Raw genomic sequence first — 17046 nt, forward strand, 5'->3', positions numbered from 1 at the left:
AAGAAGGGTGGATTTGGAGCTGAGATAGTAAACTTGATAACTGGTCAACCCTAAAATCTTAAAACTTGACTAATTACAGTGCACTGGTACTATAAATACACATAAGAAAAATGTGAATACTTACTCCTTACTAGATACTGGTATAACTTTGCTTAGTCTTTCATATAGATTTCTATTATTGTGTTTCATTCCTTTCGAGACAATCTCTGTAATAATCCTTGCATAGGTAGATTTCTTTAAGGTTTTAAAGTGAGTTGTAGCATCATATATATGGGAAATGAAGATCTGGTTGTCCATTCTTAATCAGTACATAGATGACTGATGCAAACACATCTCTGTTCAATTGGTTTTAAGAACATAAACTTTGGTCTGATTTTTTTCTCATATGGGATAATACTAACAAGGGCAAATCCCTCATGCTGCTCGTAATGAGCAGAAGAAATCACAAAAACACAAATATGTTATTTTATAAGTAGAGATGTGAATTTCACAGGTGTGAATTTGTCTTGAAAGGTAAGAACCCATTTTCCAGGCAGAGAAAGGGACATTTACTAAGGCATGGAGCTGTGAAAATGGATGGCATGTTGAAAGACTGCAAGGCAGTATATCTAGACCTAAATTTTTGGGAGGGAAGCATTTGATGAGGTTGAAAATATAATCTGGCTTCAGGTTTTCAGTCATTGACTCTCAAAATAGTACATCCATGAATCACTTGAGAATCTTGTTATATATGTGGATTCTCTGTCCCTATCCCACAAAAACCCATTCAGTAAATTTGAAACAAAGGTCAAGGAATTCGCATTTGAACAGTCACACAATTCACCCTCACTGGAATGCTAACACTCCTGATCCACACACAACACTGTTTGACAAATGCTGTATGAAACATTTTTACTTCATGCTATTGGTCTGCAAAGTAGGGCAAACACATTCCAGGGTGCATGCAAGATGATTCAGTTGGGTGCAGGAAGAAGACAATAAATATATATTTGCATTTAAGTTAAGCTTTATTAATAGTTAATATATGAATTGACACAAATGCCTTCACTTTATCTGTACACAGTACAAGGTGAACTGAGGGAAGAAAAAGACCTGACAATGAAGTTCCCATTCCCTCATCCAGCATAATGAAACAGACAACACTTTATAGATATTTTACAAAATGGAAAAGTGGCATAAAGAGATCTCTGAGGAGGGAGGGAAAAAACAAAACAAAACAAAAACACAAAGATAACAGTAATAATGGAACCAAGTGGGAACAAGAAAATGAGAGTTGACCTTCCTCTTAAACCTAAGTTAGCTCTTTGCTAAATAACAAGGTTAGAAATTACTATGAAGTCAGATGATCAGAAGTCTGTGAATGAACAAGAAAGTAATTACTGTTGGAAAAAAATTGTGCTATGGAAAGAACATTTTAAAAATGGTTATTGGAGATATTTATTTTGTGCTTTTGCGTTGAAAACATAAATATACCTATCAAAATGTTCATACCTTCACAATTTCACAACTTGCAAATAATTTCCTGACCTATTTAAAAATCTCCAAAACCTTAAAACAAGTTTGTTTTTTTTCCCCCTAAATATTCCAAAGTGCTTTAAGTGGGTTTTAGAAAGCTATTTGTCAAAAATATAGAACTTCTGATTAGTTGCAAGAACAAGTGTTGGTCATCTTCCATGAAATAATTTTTCTCATCAGGGATGAGAAATTTAGGGTGCTCACTCTTTACTCCCTGCTCAGCTCAGCCCCCACATCTTTGCTGAAATAGCTTAATATCTGTAGTTACTGATGTGAGATTTTCCAGGTAGTATGTCTTTCCCACTTGAGAAACTCTTACTTACCACTTAACATTTCAAATTCCCACTCTATCACAGAACACAGATCTTTAATTCATCATTTGTTTGAAGTTCTTAAAAGTTCTAATGTCCCTGTTCCTCAACCGAGGTTACTTGGGAGATATACTCTTTGGATCCTTGCATATCCTCAAGATAAATGGTCCCACTTGGAAAACATTTATTTGTAGTCATTCTTTAAAGCCTGGAGATGTGTTTTTCTTTGTTCCTTTATGAAGTCCTCTCTTTACCCTGAAATTAAAGAATTTGAATTATCTCTTCCTGCATGTCTAATGAGCATCTCAAACTCAACATTCCTCAAAACTCCAGTTTCCCTTAGCTAATACCACCTCCAAATATGACCTTTACACAACCTTTCTTATCAGAGTAAGCAGAAAACTACTTCCTTCCAGTTATTTAGGCAAAAACCCAAAACAAAAAAACCTTTTTGTTGGCTCTATTATCACACATCACACCCAATCCATCTACTTGCAAAATATTTCCAGAATCTGACCATTTGTCACTCCTCCCCAGTAACCACACTGGCCCAAGCCCTAATCATTTATCTAAATTACTGTAATATCCAATGATCTGATCTCCCAGCCTCTGCCTTTACTACCACATAGTCTATTCTCTAAGAGCATTATTATGCCTCTTAAAACCTAAGGTCACAATGAGGTCACTCTTCTTCTGCTCAAAAACTCTCCAATGCTTCCCCTATGTACCAGTGAATAAAAGCTAAGAGCTTTACAGTAGCCTACAAAGTCCTACATAATCTTGTTTCCAGCTCCCACTCTGCACTCACCTGTTAACTGTTCTTGCTGCCTCATCTCTGCCAAAGTGGCCTCCTTGTCAGTCTCTGAGTTGCAGATATGATACTACCTTAGGATTTTTTTTAAAAAATTTAATGTTTATTTATTTTTGAGAGAGCGAGAGTGTGAGCTCAAGGCGGGAGGGGCAGAGACAGAGGAAAACACAGAATGGGAAGCAGACTTCAGGCTCTGAGCTGTCAGCACAGAGCCCGATGCAGGCTCAAACTCAGGAACCACGAGATCATGACCTGAGCTAAGTCGGACACTTAACCAACTGAGCCACCCAGGTGGACTCACTATCTTAGGACTTTTAAACTTCCTGTTCCTTCTGTATTTTCGCCACAGATATTTACGAGGTTGGCTCCCTCACTTCCTTCAAATTGCTATTCAAATATCACCTTGCCTCCAATCACCCAATAAAACACTGTATCTTGCCTCTGCCTTATCCCAGCACTGTCTAGTCACTCGACTTCACTTTTTTCTCTATCACTTATTCACATCTGACACATTCATTTTATTATCTACCTCTTCCTAGTCAATGAGGGCACGGCTCAAAATTGTTTACCCTGACTTCCAGTGACTAAAATAGTATTATCATTGACATGAAGTAGACCATAAATATTTGAATGAAATGTCTGCCTAAGTGTCCTCCCCCTTCCCCTCCATGTTACAGGGAGCCTCCAGAATGAGAGCTCTTTCAAACCAGGGAAATTTTCCTCTAGTATCTAGGAACTGTTTTCCTAAGTCTGTTTCCTTTCTTTCTTCCTTACGGTTCTTTACTTATTCACATTAAATATCCAAACTTTTCTTCAAGGTGTTTTCATTTTTATTACAATCTTCAGGTCTTTGGGTCTTGCGTTTCTAGAGGTAACTACTACTGCACATATTCCATCCAGGCCTCTAATTTGGTCCTCAGGAGTGGCCATTTCCCTCTTTTTCTACTACATTTAATGCATTGGGTTTTTGTTTTAATTTATACAAAGTTTATTTCACACTGATTGAACTTCCTCATGTGCTTTTTCAAAATTAAAGCTGTTATCCATCTCCACCAGCAATTCTTTTTCACCACCACCCACTTCTGAATGTCCTATTTTTCTGTAGACTTCTTTACTATTTTCCTTTGTCTACTCCTTTGCCCTTTTGCACAAGTCAAACTGTGGGACAGTACGAGTGGCAATAAACCTGTGAGCAATACAAGCAAGCCAGTTATCTCTACTTCTGTGGGCTAAGGATGTATTAACCAGAAAGATGCCAGTACCCATACAAACAGGAACGGAGAGCCTACCACGCAGCAGCTCAGCAGGTACTCTGAAGGTAGTCTTCCTAGTACCACACCTGTGATACATCTAAGCCCACAGATCTTTGGGAGGCACTCACATACTCCGTAGAACCCTGTTTAAAATGTAAGGTGCAACCCAGTTTAAATGTGGGTGGAAAGGTATAAGTAGAGGGTGACAGGATGAAGACACAAGCTAGAGGGAAAACTGTAACAGAGCAATACTCATGACAGCGGGGAAGGCTGTAGGAGAACATATGAATAGGCAAGTCCTTGATGGGTGACAGGACATTTAAATCACTGTAATGGGAGGAATGAAAGGATGCTTATTATATGCATACAAGTTTGTGAGATAAAGTACTAAGAAGCCCATGGCTTCTGTTTCCTCCACCAAAAATAGGTAAGGTCACTTCTGGGTGAAGACAGTGAAGTCAAGTGGGATCACAGCTCGATCATACTTAACAGCTAAAGAATTGGTAGGGGACTGAGAAAAAAGGAAAAGCCATAAAGCCATCAGCCACCAAACAAGAAAATATATACCACTTCATGTAACAAGGAAACCAAAGAAAGAAAGAGATTCAGGTAAGATTTAGATTAGGCTCAAAATAACATCTAGCCCACCCCAGTATAGGGGGAAAAAAGCTTGCAACATTTTAAGAATTCTCATCCAAAATCTAGAACAAAACAAACTGAGGAAATAAGATGTCCACAGAAAAGTCAATGAAAAACCCTTTCCAATTTCCCATATTTCCAAGTATTCCTTTTTTCCAGCACCCTGAACCCACTATGGGAACCATTCAAGGTGTTCTCCCTTAGTAGTAAAATGCACATACAAATAGGAGAGACCTCAGTTTGGGCTCATTATGAAACCTCAGAACACAGCAGTGCTCAGTCTTTCAACAAAGACTTTTTCCCACTTCCAGTTATTATTGGGCTACAGAAGAGGCAAAGAATACAAGAACTAGCCTGATGTGGGAGCAAATTGGAGAAAACGAGACTCAGAGAAGGTAGAAAGGCTATTATTGTCAAAAAGGAGGATTTACACTTAGTATAGTAAAAGCCCTCATAATCTGTCCTAATGGAACAAGTACAGAATTTTATTTAAAAAAGCACGTTAGAGGGGGGCATTGAAATGATGATCCATACCTTTAAAAAAAAATCTAAAAATATCTAAATGTACGTTCACTCATCTCTTGATAACAAAGCCAAAGATTTTTGTTTTGAGCATGGATCCTTTAAAGTTCATGCTATCTAGTTAGAATTTTCCTGTTGCTATCAAGCTGAGTCACTAGCCTGTGGCTATCTTCCCTGCCACCTTTATTTCTTGTAATTCTCAGTTATTTCAACACTCACATGAGTAATCATGGCCTCAGATCTTTGACTCCCCACCTCAAAGAGCCCTTCTCCTATCTCAGCCACTTCCAAGGTTTTGACTTTTCCTCATCAGTATCAGATCACATCTGAAATCCTGATTTCACACACTCAATCTTCTCACCTTCTTGTCTTTTAGGCTCACTTTTGGCTTCATTTCACTGAAGGTTTCAGTTCATGGGTCAGCACCACTTTCATACAATCCACCACTTCCTCTCCATCATTTATCCCTTGAAGAGCTTAGATTCCATGTTCTGGTACTATAATCATCACCTTTGTGAATATCTTCACCTCCCTGGTCTGTTTCTACTTCTATCAAAAGTTAAAAATCTATTTGCTTTTTCTACACCTGGAATCAAGTACCTAAATGCTGCTGGAAAAAAAAAATCACACCACAGTTTGCCTCGTTTCATTTAAATTTATGACCAATCCCCCAAAAGATACATCACTGCCCAATTCCTACTACGTATTTTTTTCCCCATGGAGTTGTGAGTTCCCATATAATTTCTTCTTTCTCCTCAAATTCCTACATCAACTTGCTTTAATCTACATTAACACCCTCACTTTATTTCATCATCAGTAACCCTTACACTTCCTTTTTTGTACTCAGTGGTGCATTAGGAAATAAAAACATGTAAATAAAAATACAAATACTTTAAAACTGCTTTACAGTCAAAATGACCATAAACATTAGTTATGTCATGATTGAATATGCCATGAGCAAGCCCATTTGATCTTCCCCAACCATTACATACACCAACTTGATAAAATTTCAAACTATTCCATTTTAAATAAAAACACATCATTATTTAACAATTTTAAAAAGAGAAATTGATGCCATTACCATATTTACATTTATAACATGTTAAACTCCATGAAGGCAAGTTCTGTGAGTATACATTATTATATTTTATCACAGTCAATGCTGTATAACCCAATGTGTTTCCATTTGGATTTTTTTTGGCAAATCAATCACAGCCCAATAAAATATTCAAATGTGATTAACTAAACCTCTGATGTCTTCGGTCTTATGTGGCCTGAGCCCTATTTACATTAGTCATGTAATATAAATCAATATTCTCTAGATGATGGTGAATTATAAACTACAGTTCTATGATAAAGTATCTACAAATAATTATGACAGACTCAACACCATAGCCTTCTCTAGAGCTGCTTTTTAAATTTTTTTTTATGGTCACTGAAGGAAATTAACAGTACGTTTTCCAACTCACCATAAACACTGATCATTAATTAAAAATAAACGTAAACTGTTTTAGAAAATGAGAAGAAAAAAAGCTTATTTGGCAATGTGCTCTTATATACTAGCACCTTTGAGCCTTAAAAAATCCAACAGCATTTACAACTCCTGCTGTATCTATTTTAGTTATGTGAATGAATGCTCATCTGCCTAAAAGCAGATGATCAAATGAACAGAAGAGCAGGATAAAATACATATTTAGTAGGCACTTATGAACTGAATGGAAATTAAGTTTGAATAGGGCCCATTAAACACTTCATTAAAGGAATTTTGTTGCAAAAGAGTTAAACATTATTACTGGCACCACCAATAATACCATGATGTTGTTAATGATTTGATTATATGCGGAGTGCAGTTTGTTTTCAAACTACAAAATGTTAAAATCAGGGTGCCCAAACTGCTGAAAGATAATAGAATTAAGAGTGTATGCTGGTAAATAACATTCTAACAATAAGGACTTGGTAAGTTGGACCATAACCAAACTAAGCTCATTAGAGCATGTAGCTTGTTACTTTTAGGAAGAATTGTGATTCTCTCCATTATTTAACACATTAACAGAAGACTGTAAATGTACTTAACTCTTTAGTTTTCAAAGTGAAAACTTACATTACGTTTATTTTCAAAACAAATACAATGCCTGAAAAATCTCATAAATCCCTTTTTGAAAAGACTGTCATCGTCCATATCCTACACCACAATACAGTTTCTGTATTCTTGGTTGAATGTGTTTTTGGTTGGAAGGATGAAGACTAGGGCAGAAGTGGGGGTGGGAATATACCCAAAACTTATTTACAAGTTGAAACTTAAAAATCCACTGAAATGGAGTAAGAATGAGTAGAACATTTAATCAGGTCACAGGGCCTAAATTTAAGTTCCACTGAAGAACCCACTTTGCATGAGAAATAAACAAACTTGGGGGTAAACAATCATTTATAGTGCCTATACCATGTAAATGAACTACATTATATATAAAGCACTATATAACCAAACTTGGAGGTTAAGTAGCTTTTAGCAAACTTAAACTGGATAGAAATGGAATTCAGTAGCAAACAAAACTCTCAGAGAGATACATCACCTACCTAAATTTGACATAGCATCACTTCACTTTTTGAATTTTGGCAATAAAATTAATCTCCTTAGCTTTACTCATTTAAGTGGCATACATTTATATATAACTCTCAAGATCACTCTAATAAACACTACCTAAAATAATACATATAAGCCCCAAAAGATGAATGACCTGAAAGTATTATTGCATATTATGCATTTACTAAATATAATTTTTATACACCTATTATACATTTCCAATTTTTCCTTGGTTATCATTCCAACATATACAGATAGAAACCATGCTGGCATCACTATACAGCCAAATGTGGCAATGGATAGGCCAGAACATACAGGACATGACATTTCAAAATTCCTAATCCAGTTCTTAAGTCAAATTCAGTGATTTTTACTTTTTTATCTCTTAAGTTAATTTACTATGGTTAGGGTAACCAGTTGACTATCAAATCCAGTGAATAAAAATTCAGTCAAGTAATATTTAAGGCTCATGTAATCAAATTTATTTTTCATGTTTTAATTTTGATCAGCTTTTATAATATTTATAAAATACACTGTTGGTCTCAAAAAGTTTTATAAACTAATTAGTTCAACAACTAAGACTCAGATAATTTTTATCTGACAAAGTGGCATTTTATTTCTGGCCACATAATGTGTATCCTATCATCATTTTCTACTGTTAATACCAATAAAATGGAATTGTTATATAGTAAGAAATATGGAAACTAAATACTCCCTCCCCACCCTCCAAAAAAGAACAATGTATCACTTTAACTTTGTTAGGAGTCACAAAAATTTTTATTTTGGAAAAATATTTCCTTCAATGTTTGATAATGAATTTTATTTAAATGAATAATTTACTTTTCTGTGCAGACCAATTAAAAAGTATGCCTCTTTCCTTTCATAAGCAAACTAATTCTGCATGGCAGATAAGAAATTAATCCTTTACGTTCTTCTACCTTAAAAATTATTATGAAATTTTCCTCATTATGAACTAGTTATTTCTGTATGGATTGTTACCATGCTGCTGTTAAAAAAAAAATAAGGATAAGGACACATGGGAAACAAATCATAAACTATAATACTAGTTTATAATGCAATATATTAAACATTGTTTAAATATTAAACAGCAAAATACTCCTATATTAAATAAATAAGACTTGAATTTGTTATGTGGAACTACAGGCCAATACCATCAATAAGGGGGTCAGTCTAGTGCAAAGGGTGGCCACCAAGAGGAAAAGTAAAAGCAGGAAAGAAAGAACAAAAGAAGGAAAGCAGGGAGAAGGAAAGAAGGGAGAGAAGGAGGGAGGGCAGAACGGAGAGAAGGAAGGATGGGAGGGAGGGAGGGAGGGAAGGCGGGAGATGAGGAAATACAACATTTAATACTGGCATTGTTTTCAACAACAAATTAAATCAGTGATTCTCAATCCTTTCTGAACATGAAATTACCTAAACAACTTTTTAAAGATACTGATGATCAGGTCTCAGCACAAATTAAATCAGAATCAGGAATCAGGCAATAAATATTTAAAAGGTCCCCTAAGTGATTCTAACGTGCAGTCAAGGTTGAACAATTAACTGACTGAAACCTACAAGTTTCTTAATGTTACCTGACTCAGAAAAGTGTCCTATGAATAAAGAAATGGGAGTTTTCTTTTACCAATGGGACAAGCAAGGGTGTCTCCAGTTAACAGTAACTTATGGTAAGTCAAGGTCATTAATGTATATACCTCATTTCCATTAAACATCTATGTGTACCTCTTCATTCCCTGTATTTCTGTATTTTCAAACTCCAAGACCTAGTCAAAGTACTTTTTGTAATAAATCAGTCACACTGAAAAGTTCATTAATTCATGCATATAAATATTTACTGAATGCCTACTATGTGCAAGGCACAGTGATAGGTGCTGCTGTAGGACTTGGGAGTCATGAGATAACGAATAATGACTGGCTGAAAAAAAATTGTTTTGGAATTAATGACTATTACATTAATTACATGGACCTAAATGAGGGACTGAACTGCTGAAAAAAGAAAAAGAAAATTAAGTACATACTAAGGGTTTGATTTTAAAATACATACAGCATAGCATATTTGTACTTTTCCTAATGTTCCTTTACAGTATTTCCAGAAGCCTTTGAATATACATAAGGCAAATTCAAGATAGAAAAATAAACCCTGTTTAAAGTAGATGTTCCCAATTTTAACCACACTCTGTATCAAGTAAATTTCATATATGACATAAGTATAAATACTAAAAATTTTTATAGAAAGGTAGTTCTCGTCCACTTGTAGTAGTCTTAACAAGTAATCTTACATTAAAATAGTACAGATTCTAGTCTTTGACGATTTCATCATGGAGAAAGTTTATACAATACATTAATTCATTTTGAAAACAGTTTATATGATGAGAAAGTCTAAAGTGAACAAATTTGAGTTCTTTTGTTTTCAAGAAGAGAGGTGCACAGAAAGGAAGGGGGTACAATCTGTTCAAACCTTATAAATATCCTATAATCTAATAATTTAAAATGCTGACTGCTTTTCTTAAGAACATAGTGAATTCCACATGAATAAATACTTTTTTCTATCCACTATTGGTATGGACTTTTGTGATTACTTCAAAAATAAATAAGTGCTTCTCATTCTTATGATAGCATTAAATTTCAAAATGAAGCTAGGTAATGTCAGCATAACGTAAGAAGGAGCTAAATGTTTACTAAAAAAATGTTCATCTAAGAGAGATCACTGGGGAAAAAATGGAGAAAAAAACGACACAAGATGAACAATCAGCAACAATCCTAATGGCGAAAACTCTTTAGGGGAGTAGAGGTTCCAGTTGCTTTTAAGTAATAAAAGGTGAAATCAAGACTCAAGGAAAATGCTCATTCATTGTACCTTGGATGCAACACTCTAGAGAAGTAGTAAAATATTTTACTAAGTTAAAATATAGGTTTTATATTTTATACGATATTGAATACGCACATAAAAATACCAGTGTTTTTATCTTGTTTCTGTTCAGACACTTAATTAAGCAAATGTGTTCTTTGGTGTCTGGGAGAGTTATCAATATTTAGGGATAATGGAAGATAAGAACTCCAAGATCAACATGCCTAGAAACAGAAGACTCAAAACCTACACCATACATACAAAGTAAGATTCAAAGGTGAACTTATGAGAAAGATAAGAAAGTTAAAGTTACATTGTAGTAGGACTAATAACATTTCTTTCCCCCAAACATACTCTGGCTCCCAAAACAAAAAGTACTACAGCCTATCATGTTTTTAATCTGTCTTCTGAGATTTTTCAAGTGGAAAGATAGCACAGATAGAAATATATCATTCTAAGTTTTAAAATCACCAAAGTCAGTGAGAAAGAAGAATGTACATTCATTCAATGTATTCATTGTAAGTAAAGAAGTCTTGAAAAGGCCGAACAGTTCAATCAAAGCTGAAGAATTGTTCTTGATTTTTCATTATTCTTTTTTAAATAAAGAGTAAGTATAGGTATAGTATACATACAGGCTGACATTCTGATTCATTCAAAATAGTCACATCCCTTTGCTAGTTTTGGAAGTTCCAGAGACTAAAATTTGATACCATTCATAGCATACTATTTTCAATAAAAGGAATTATAGAGCAATGAAAAATCAGAAGATGGCTTAGAGAGCCTTATAACCTCTAAATATACACACATTTATAACCTGCATTTATTTTCTAAAGAAACAAATTTTAAGTAATGCTAATTTAACCAATGGAGAAAAAACTTCTATCAAAATATACAATTTCCGTTACAGACTAGAAGGCTAATATTAAAAAAATAGTTGTAAGCCAAAAAGTTTGCTTATATGGATGACAAGCATCATCCCTTTGAAGCATAAAGCATCAAATAAGGTCTTATAAAAGATGGATCTGTGACCTTCTTCATTTGTAAGTTCTTGATAAATTCATAAAGCTTGAGTCTCAGTCTTTAGGTCAAGGTATATCCATGCTTCTTAATCCAGATCTCCAGAAAAAGGGAAACCAAGTAAAATTCAGAATCTCAAGTGGGATTTATGCTTTACCATGTACCTGGAAAATAATATTATAATAGGTTATAATGATTATAGGAATATTAGAATTTTTAGAAATGTAAAAATAAGTTGACTTTTTTTTTAAACTTAAAATTCAAAAGTGAACAGGATGCTTTGTTTTCTAAAAAACTGGAAGCCTGATACTATACTTTGGGAATACAGAATAAGAACTTCTGAAGCCAGAAGAAACATTCCTCTTATTAAATTCTATAATCAGAGCTTCTGGCTAGAATAATAAATGTTTTTCTTTAATATATTATCAATTATAATCACTGGGTTACCTCAGTAACCTCTGACTTTAGAAAACCCTTAATATTCAGCAAGAGACTTACACCAAGAAAGTGACAGATTTTAAAGAGCACCACGAGAATAAATTCAGTGGTACTGTGATCATAAAGCTGTTCTTAAATTTTCCAATTACGAAACTGCTATTACTGTAAAAGGACTTTAAGAATTCTGTTTATAACAGTAATTAAAATAAATTCAAAACCTCAATTCCTTTCACAGGCTACCCTTAACTCAAATCCAGTCAGAGACCTTTTGATGCTGGCAAAAAAACAAAACAAACAAACAAACAAACAAACAAACAACAAAAAACCCTGCAGGGAATCATATAAATCCAAGCCCCTGGGATAGATAGAACACAAGGTTCAAAAAGGTCACACAGTTCATTACAGCCAGATCATAAAATCTAGGTCTTCTGACTCAGAGTTTACTGTTCTTTCTAACAAGCTTATAAGCCCTTTCTCCATCTATTTCTGAAATCAGTACAACAAAGATATTTATTAATATCTACTAGAGATCAGCATCAGACAATGTTCAAAAAAGGAAACTGGGGATATGTATATAATTTTAAAGAGCTTAAAATCTAACTGAGGAGAAAGGAAAATTACTATAATAAAGCAGAAGTAAATGAATTTTAGGATCAGAATTACCTATCCAATGTTTCCCAGAACCGTAAGAAAACTGGTCTATCCAAATGACGTTTGTGATAGCTGAGTTCTAATACTGTTACATCCCATTTCTGAACGTTTGGATCTAGACGAACTTCATCATATTTGAGATGGAAGGCTTTAACTGTATGGGGGGAAATAATATTTTTAATTCAAACCGCAATCAAAATTATAAAAATATTTTATAAAAGAATAAAAACACCCCAATATAGACATTAACAAAAAAAAATTTTTTTCAAAAGAAAACAAAAACTTTTTAAAAAAAACAATCTTTCTTCAACCAGATGAAGCTACATTATAAACCAAGAGACTTTTGAAATAGATTCTACTAAGTACTGTGGTATCCTCAAAAACATTCAACAAATACCTACCAAGGATTGGGTCACTGGGACTGAAATGAGGAATAATGCGTATTATGAGGCTAATAAAATGCATACGGTCTTGTGAAGGATAATAATAAGAAAAAAACTATTCAAATACAGTATGATAAAGATAGGAGTGTACCACAGAAACATAAAAGAGTATCTTACCCAGACCATGGAGTTCAGAAAGTCTTGCGTAGGTAATGATATCTAACGTAAGACCTAAAGGCTGAGTAAGAATTAAGCAAACACAGAAAGTGACTTTTGTTTAGCATGAACATGCTCAAAGAGAAAACAGTTTCATCTAGGAACTAAAGAAATTTAATGGAACTGCATCATACAAAGTAATGTAAAGAATGAGCAAAAGGTAAGACCCCAGATTCAGAACACTGCTGGCCTTGTAGGCCATATTAAAGAGTTTGGATTTTCATCTAAGAGATATGGAGAATCACTGCAAAGTGTTTAGTAGCGACTACTGATACAATTTAACAATCTAGAGAAGAAAGAGATTTGCTCAACTAGGGAGAATATACATGCCTGGCAAGAGAAAGATTCAAGAAATAATTAGGGGAGTGAGAACGAATGGGACTTGGTAAGAAATGATGAAAAGGGAAAAAGAAAAATTTGGAAAGTTACCTAGAAGGACATAATTAAATGATATAAAAAGCAAGTCTAGCAAAGATCAAGAAGAGGATTTCAGGCATAAGAACAGTGGTAAAGGGCTTTGAAATGAAAGCAAGCTTGGCACACACCCTATAAACAAGAATAACTTCTTCTGTAGACAATGTCCTATACTGTAAAATTTGGCTATGGTAAAAAAAATCTGAATTTGTTCCAAATGTGATAGTAAACCACTAGAAAGTGATTAAAGCAAGAAGATGAAATTATCTGATTTTCATTGTTAACAGTTAATTCTAGTGTCGGGTGAATAAAAGACTCTAGCGGGCAAATCCTCCCAGCTGGTGTATCCTACAAAAGGTTAACAAATGGACCATAAAATACTGACTTTGAATCTCTCTCCCTGATCATCCAGTTGAATCTTACTTTTGTATCTGCAGTTTACCATCAGTGAAGCTTCTGTTTTACAGGTACACACGTAAGAGTTAGCTTTTCTTTCCATTAATTTTTTTTTTTTGTATATAAGATATGATTGTTGCCATCGTCATCATCTAGTATTAGGGGTTTCTAAAGAGAAAAATGATTGACTTCGTTCATTTTTTTGATAGCTATGTTATGGACTGTTTATTCCACATTGCTTGCTAGCCTACTGGCTTTGGATGTTAACAATGAATCGAAGTGTAATTCTTTTTTTTTTTTTTTTTTTTTTTTTATTTTATTTATTTTTGCGACAGAGAGAGACAGAGCATGAACGGGGGAGGGGCAGAGAGAGAGCGAGACACAGAATCTGAAACAGGCTCCAGGCTCCGAGCCATCAGCCCAGAGCCCGACGCGGGGCTCGAAGTCACGGACCGCGAGATCGTGACCTGGCTGAAGTCGGACGCTTAACCGACTGCGCCACCCAGGCGCCCCCGAAGTGTAATTCTTGATGCAAATCCAAAATGAATCATTTGTGCTCACAAACAGAAACACTTAAACATTACTTCTAAACTATTTGCTTTTCCAATTAAAGGTCCCCTCACCAAACACATCATTCATTTTGAGTTTAATTCAATTTAATGAATTAAACTGATTCATTAAAGGGGCTATACATTATAGCTTCAAAAAACCCATTTTCAAAATATTTATATGTGTAAACATTTTTTAATTTAGAAAATTTTTAAATTAAATGAAGTCAACAGTTTCAATACTTCCTATTTTCCTTACTACATGTTTCACTTTTCTAATTTTCTCATTATGATTTGTTTTAAATCATTCTCTCTCTTTTTTTTTTTTTGAGAGAGAGAGAGAGAGAAGGAGAGAGAAGGGAGGCACAGAACCTGATGCAGGGCTCGATCTCACGAACTGTGAGATCATGACCTGAGCTAGAGATCAAGAGTTGGACAGTTAACTGACCAAGCCACCCAAGCGCCCCTACCTTAAATCATTCTTAAAAATATATTAGTTATATTTTTAAAAATCATTTATCTAAATCTATAAAAGCATACAGTACTCCACTCCCTACTTTCAATAGATTTAGTTTATACAGTATTTATTCCACCAGAACAGACAACTTTTAAAATTAATGGTGAAACATTAGAGTGTAAAAAGTCTAAGTCACAAATAAGAAAGCATAAGGCTTCTCTCATTATACAAAAATTTTATTGGCATGAAGCTGTGATGGCAAGCAAACTTACACCAAGACATTATACAAAACATCTTTCTGATTCAGAAAAAGACTTTTAGTTTACAAACCTCAGCAAAAAATAGAACAAATGAAGTTCTTTTATAAGAAAGCCAGTCTTCTAACTGGTAGCACAATGAATACTGAAGCAAAGTATTTCACACAATTCAGAATTGTTCATTTTTTACAAACTGCATGAATCTTGTCAACATTATTTTACAGGAACAAAGAAGCAAAAGAAATAGACAAAATGCTCTTGAATAATATTTAGTAGGTACAAAGGTGGCACATCAGATGACAAAGGGGCAACATAATCTAGAAGATTAATGAAAACTTTTTCTCAATGATAACCACCAAAATTTGAAGAAATCATCATTTAAAAATCTTGATCAACAAATACATGTAGCTACCTCAAACATAAAAATATTTTTAAAAAGCTATATGCAGTTGTAAGCTCAAATTTCTTGTAACGTTTAAAAGATTTTATTTGCCCATTTTATACAAGTCAATACTTAATATCTTCTGAAAAATTTTGGATTTTACTATTATGCAATATGAATAAAAAATAGTACAAGCTTTTACCATGGCCCATATAGATGCTCCTGTTAAAACCCTCAGTTTTCCGCTATGCTATATAGATGTTACCATTTTCTAAGTGTGTTATGGGGCAAAGGGTGAAAACCTAGAAAAGGCAAGAGTAAAAACAAGGAGATCAACTAAAAGCTAAGAGATGGGGCGCCTGGGTGGCGCAGTCGGTTAAGCGTCCGACTTCAGCCAGGTCACGATCTCGCGGTCCGTGAGTTCGAGCCCCGCGTCGGGCTCTGGGCTGATGGCTCGGAGCCTGGAGCCTGTTTCCGATTCTGTGTCTCCCTCTCTCTCCGACCCTCCCCCGTTCATGCTCTGTCTCTCTCTGTCCCAAAAATAAATAAAAAAAAAAAAAAAAAAAAAAAAAAGCTAAGAGATAATAATACTCCTAGGTTTCTAGCTTAGACAAATTACTAAAGAAAACTAAATGAGGAAAAGAAACAGTTTGAGAATGAGGGAGAGAACAAGACGATTCCATATGGAACAAGCTGAGTCTGACGTACCAACAGGACCTCACAGAAGAGTTATCTGGTAATTACTGAGATATACAGGCCCAGAATATACGCTAGAAACCTTAGAATAAGGGGAGGGATATAGATGATAATTGAAAGCTATCAGATCTCCTTGAGAGAGTATCTATACTTAAAGGAAAAGAGAAACAAAATATTAACAGGTAGTTGAAAGCCAGAGGAAAAGTAGCTAGAGTCTGAAAAAAGAGTAATAAGCCTTGGAAAAGAAGGTTTTAAGTCTGATAAGGAGGTCAAAGGGATCTAATATCTGGGTCACTGGTAAGTTTGGTGAGAACAGTTTAGTGGAGAGCAAGAAAGCTGAACAGAGGACTGAGAACTGAATAGAAAATGAGTTAGTAGAGACATTTCTTTCAAAATTTCATAAAAGGAAAAAGAAAAGGAGCTTTGAAGTCAGGAGAAAGGGTTTTATTTTATCAGGAGAAAGGGTTTTATTTTAAGAGAGAAGAGGCAAGAGTACCTTCATTTTCTTTTTATTTGAGAGAGAGAGAGAGAGAGAGAGAGAGAGAGAGAGGGAGCGCGCGCGCGCACGCACACACTCACACGGGTGGGGGTGGGGGAGAAAGAGAATATATTCCTAGCAGGTTCCACATGCAGTGTGGAGCCTAACATGGGGCTTGATTCCACAAGCCTGGGATCATGACCTGAACCAAAATC

The 17046-nt window shown here is 34.8% G+C and overlaps 1 protein-coding gene across 1 annotated transcript in view; it reads right to left on the reverse strand.

The window, feature by feature from the left end:
• Positions 1-988: 988 nt before the first annotated feature.
• The window catches only part of CDC73 (cell division cycle 73), a 134860-nt gene continuing 118802 nt past the window's right edge, over positions 989-17046 (reverse strand). Inside the window, exons 16-17 of the mRNA XM_078441128.2 lie at positions 12617-12758; positions 989-11679 (exon numbers count right to left, since the gene is read on the reverse strand). Of these exons, the coding sequence (XP_078297254.1) occupies positions 11643-11679; positions 12617-12758 (179 nt within the window). The 3' untranslated portion in view covers positions 989-11642. The remainder of the gene's footprint in view (positions 11680-12616; positions 12759-17046) is intronic.

Source organism: Panthera onca, chromosome F1, assembly GCF_046562875.1.
Source record: "Panthera onca isolate mPanOnc1 chromosome F1, mPanOnc1 haplotype 2, whole genome shotgun sequence".
Lineage (NCBI taxonomy): Eukaryota > Metazoa > Chordata > Mammalia > Carnivora > Felidae > Panthera > Panthera onca.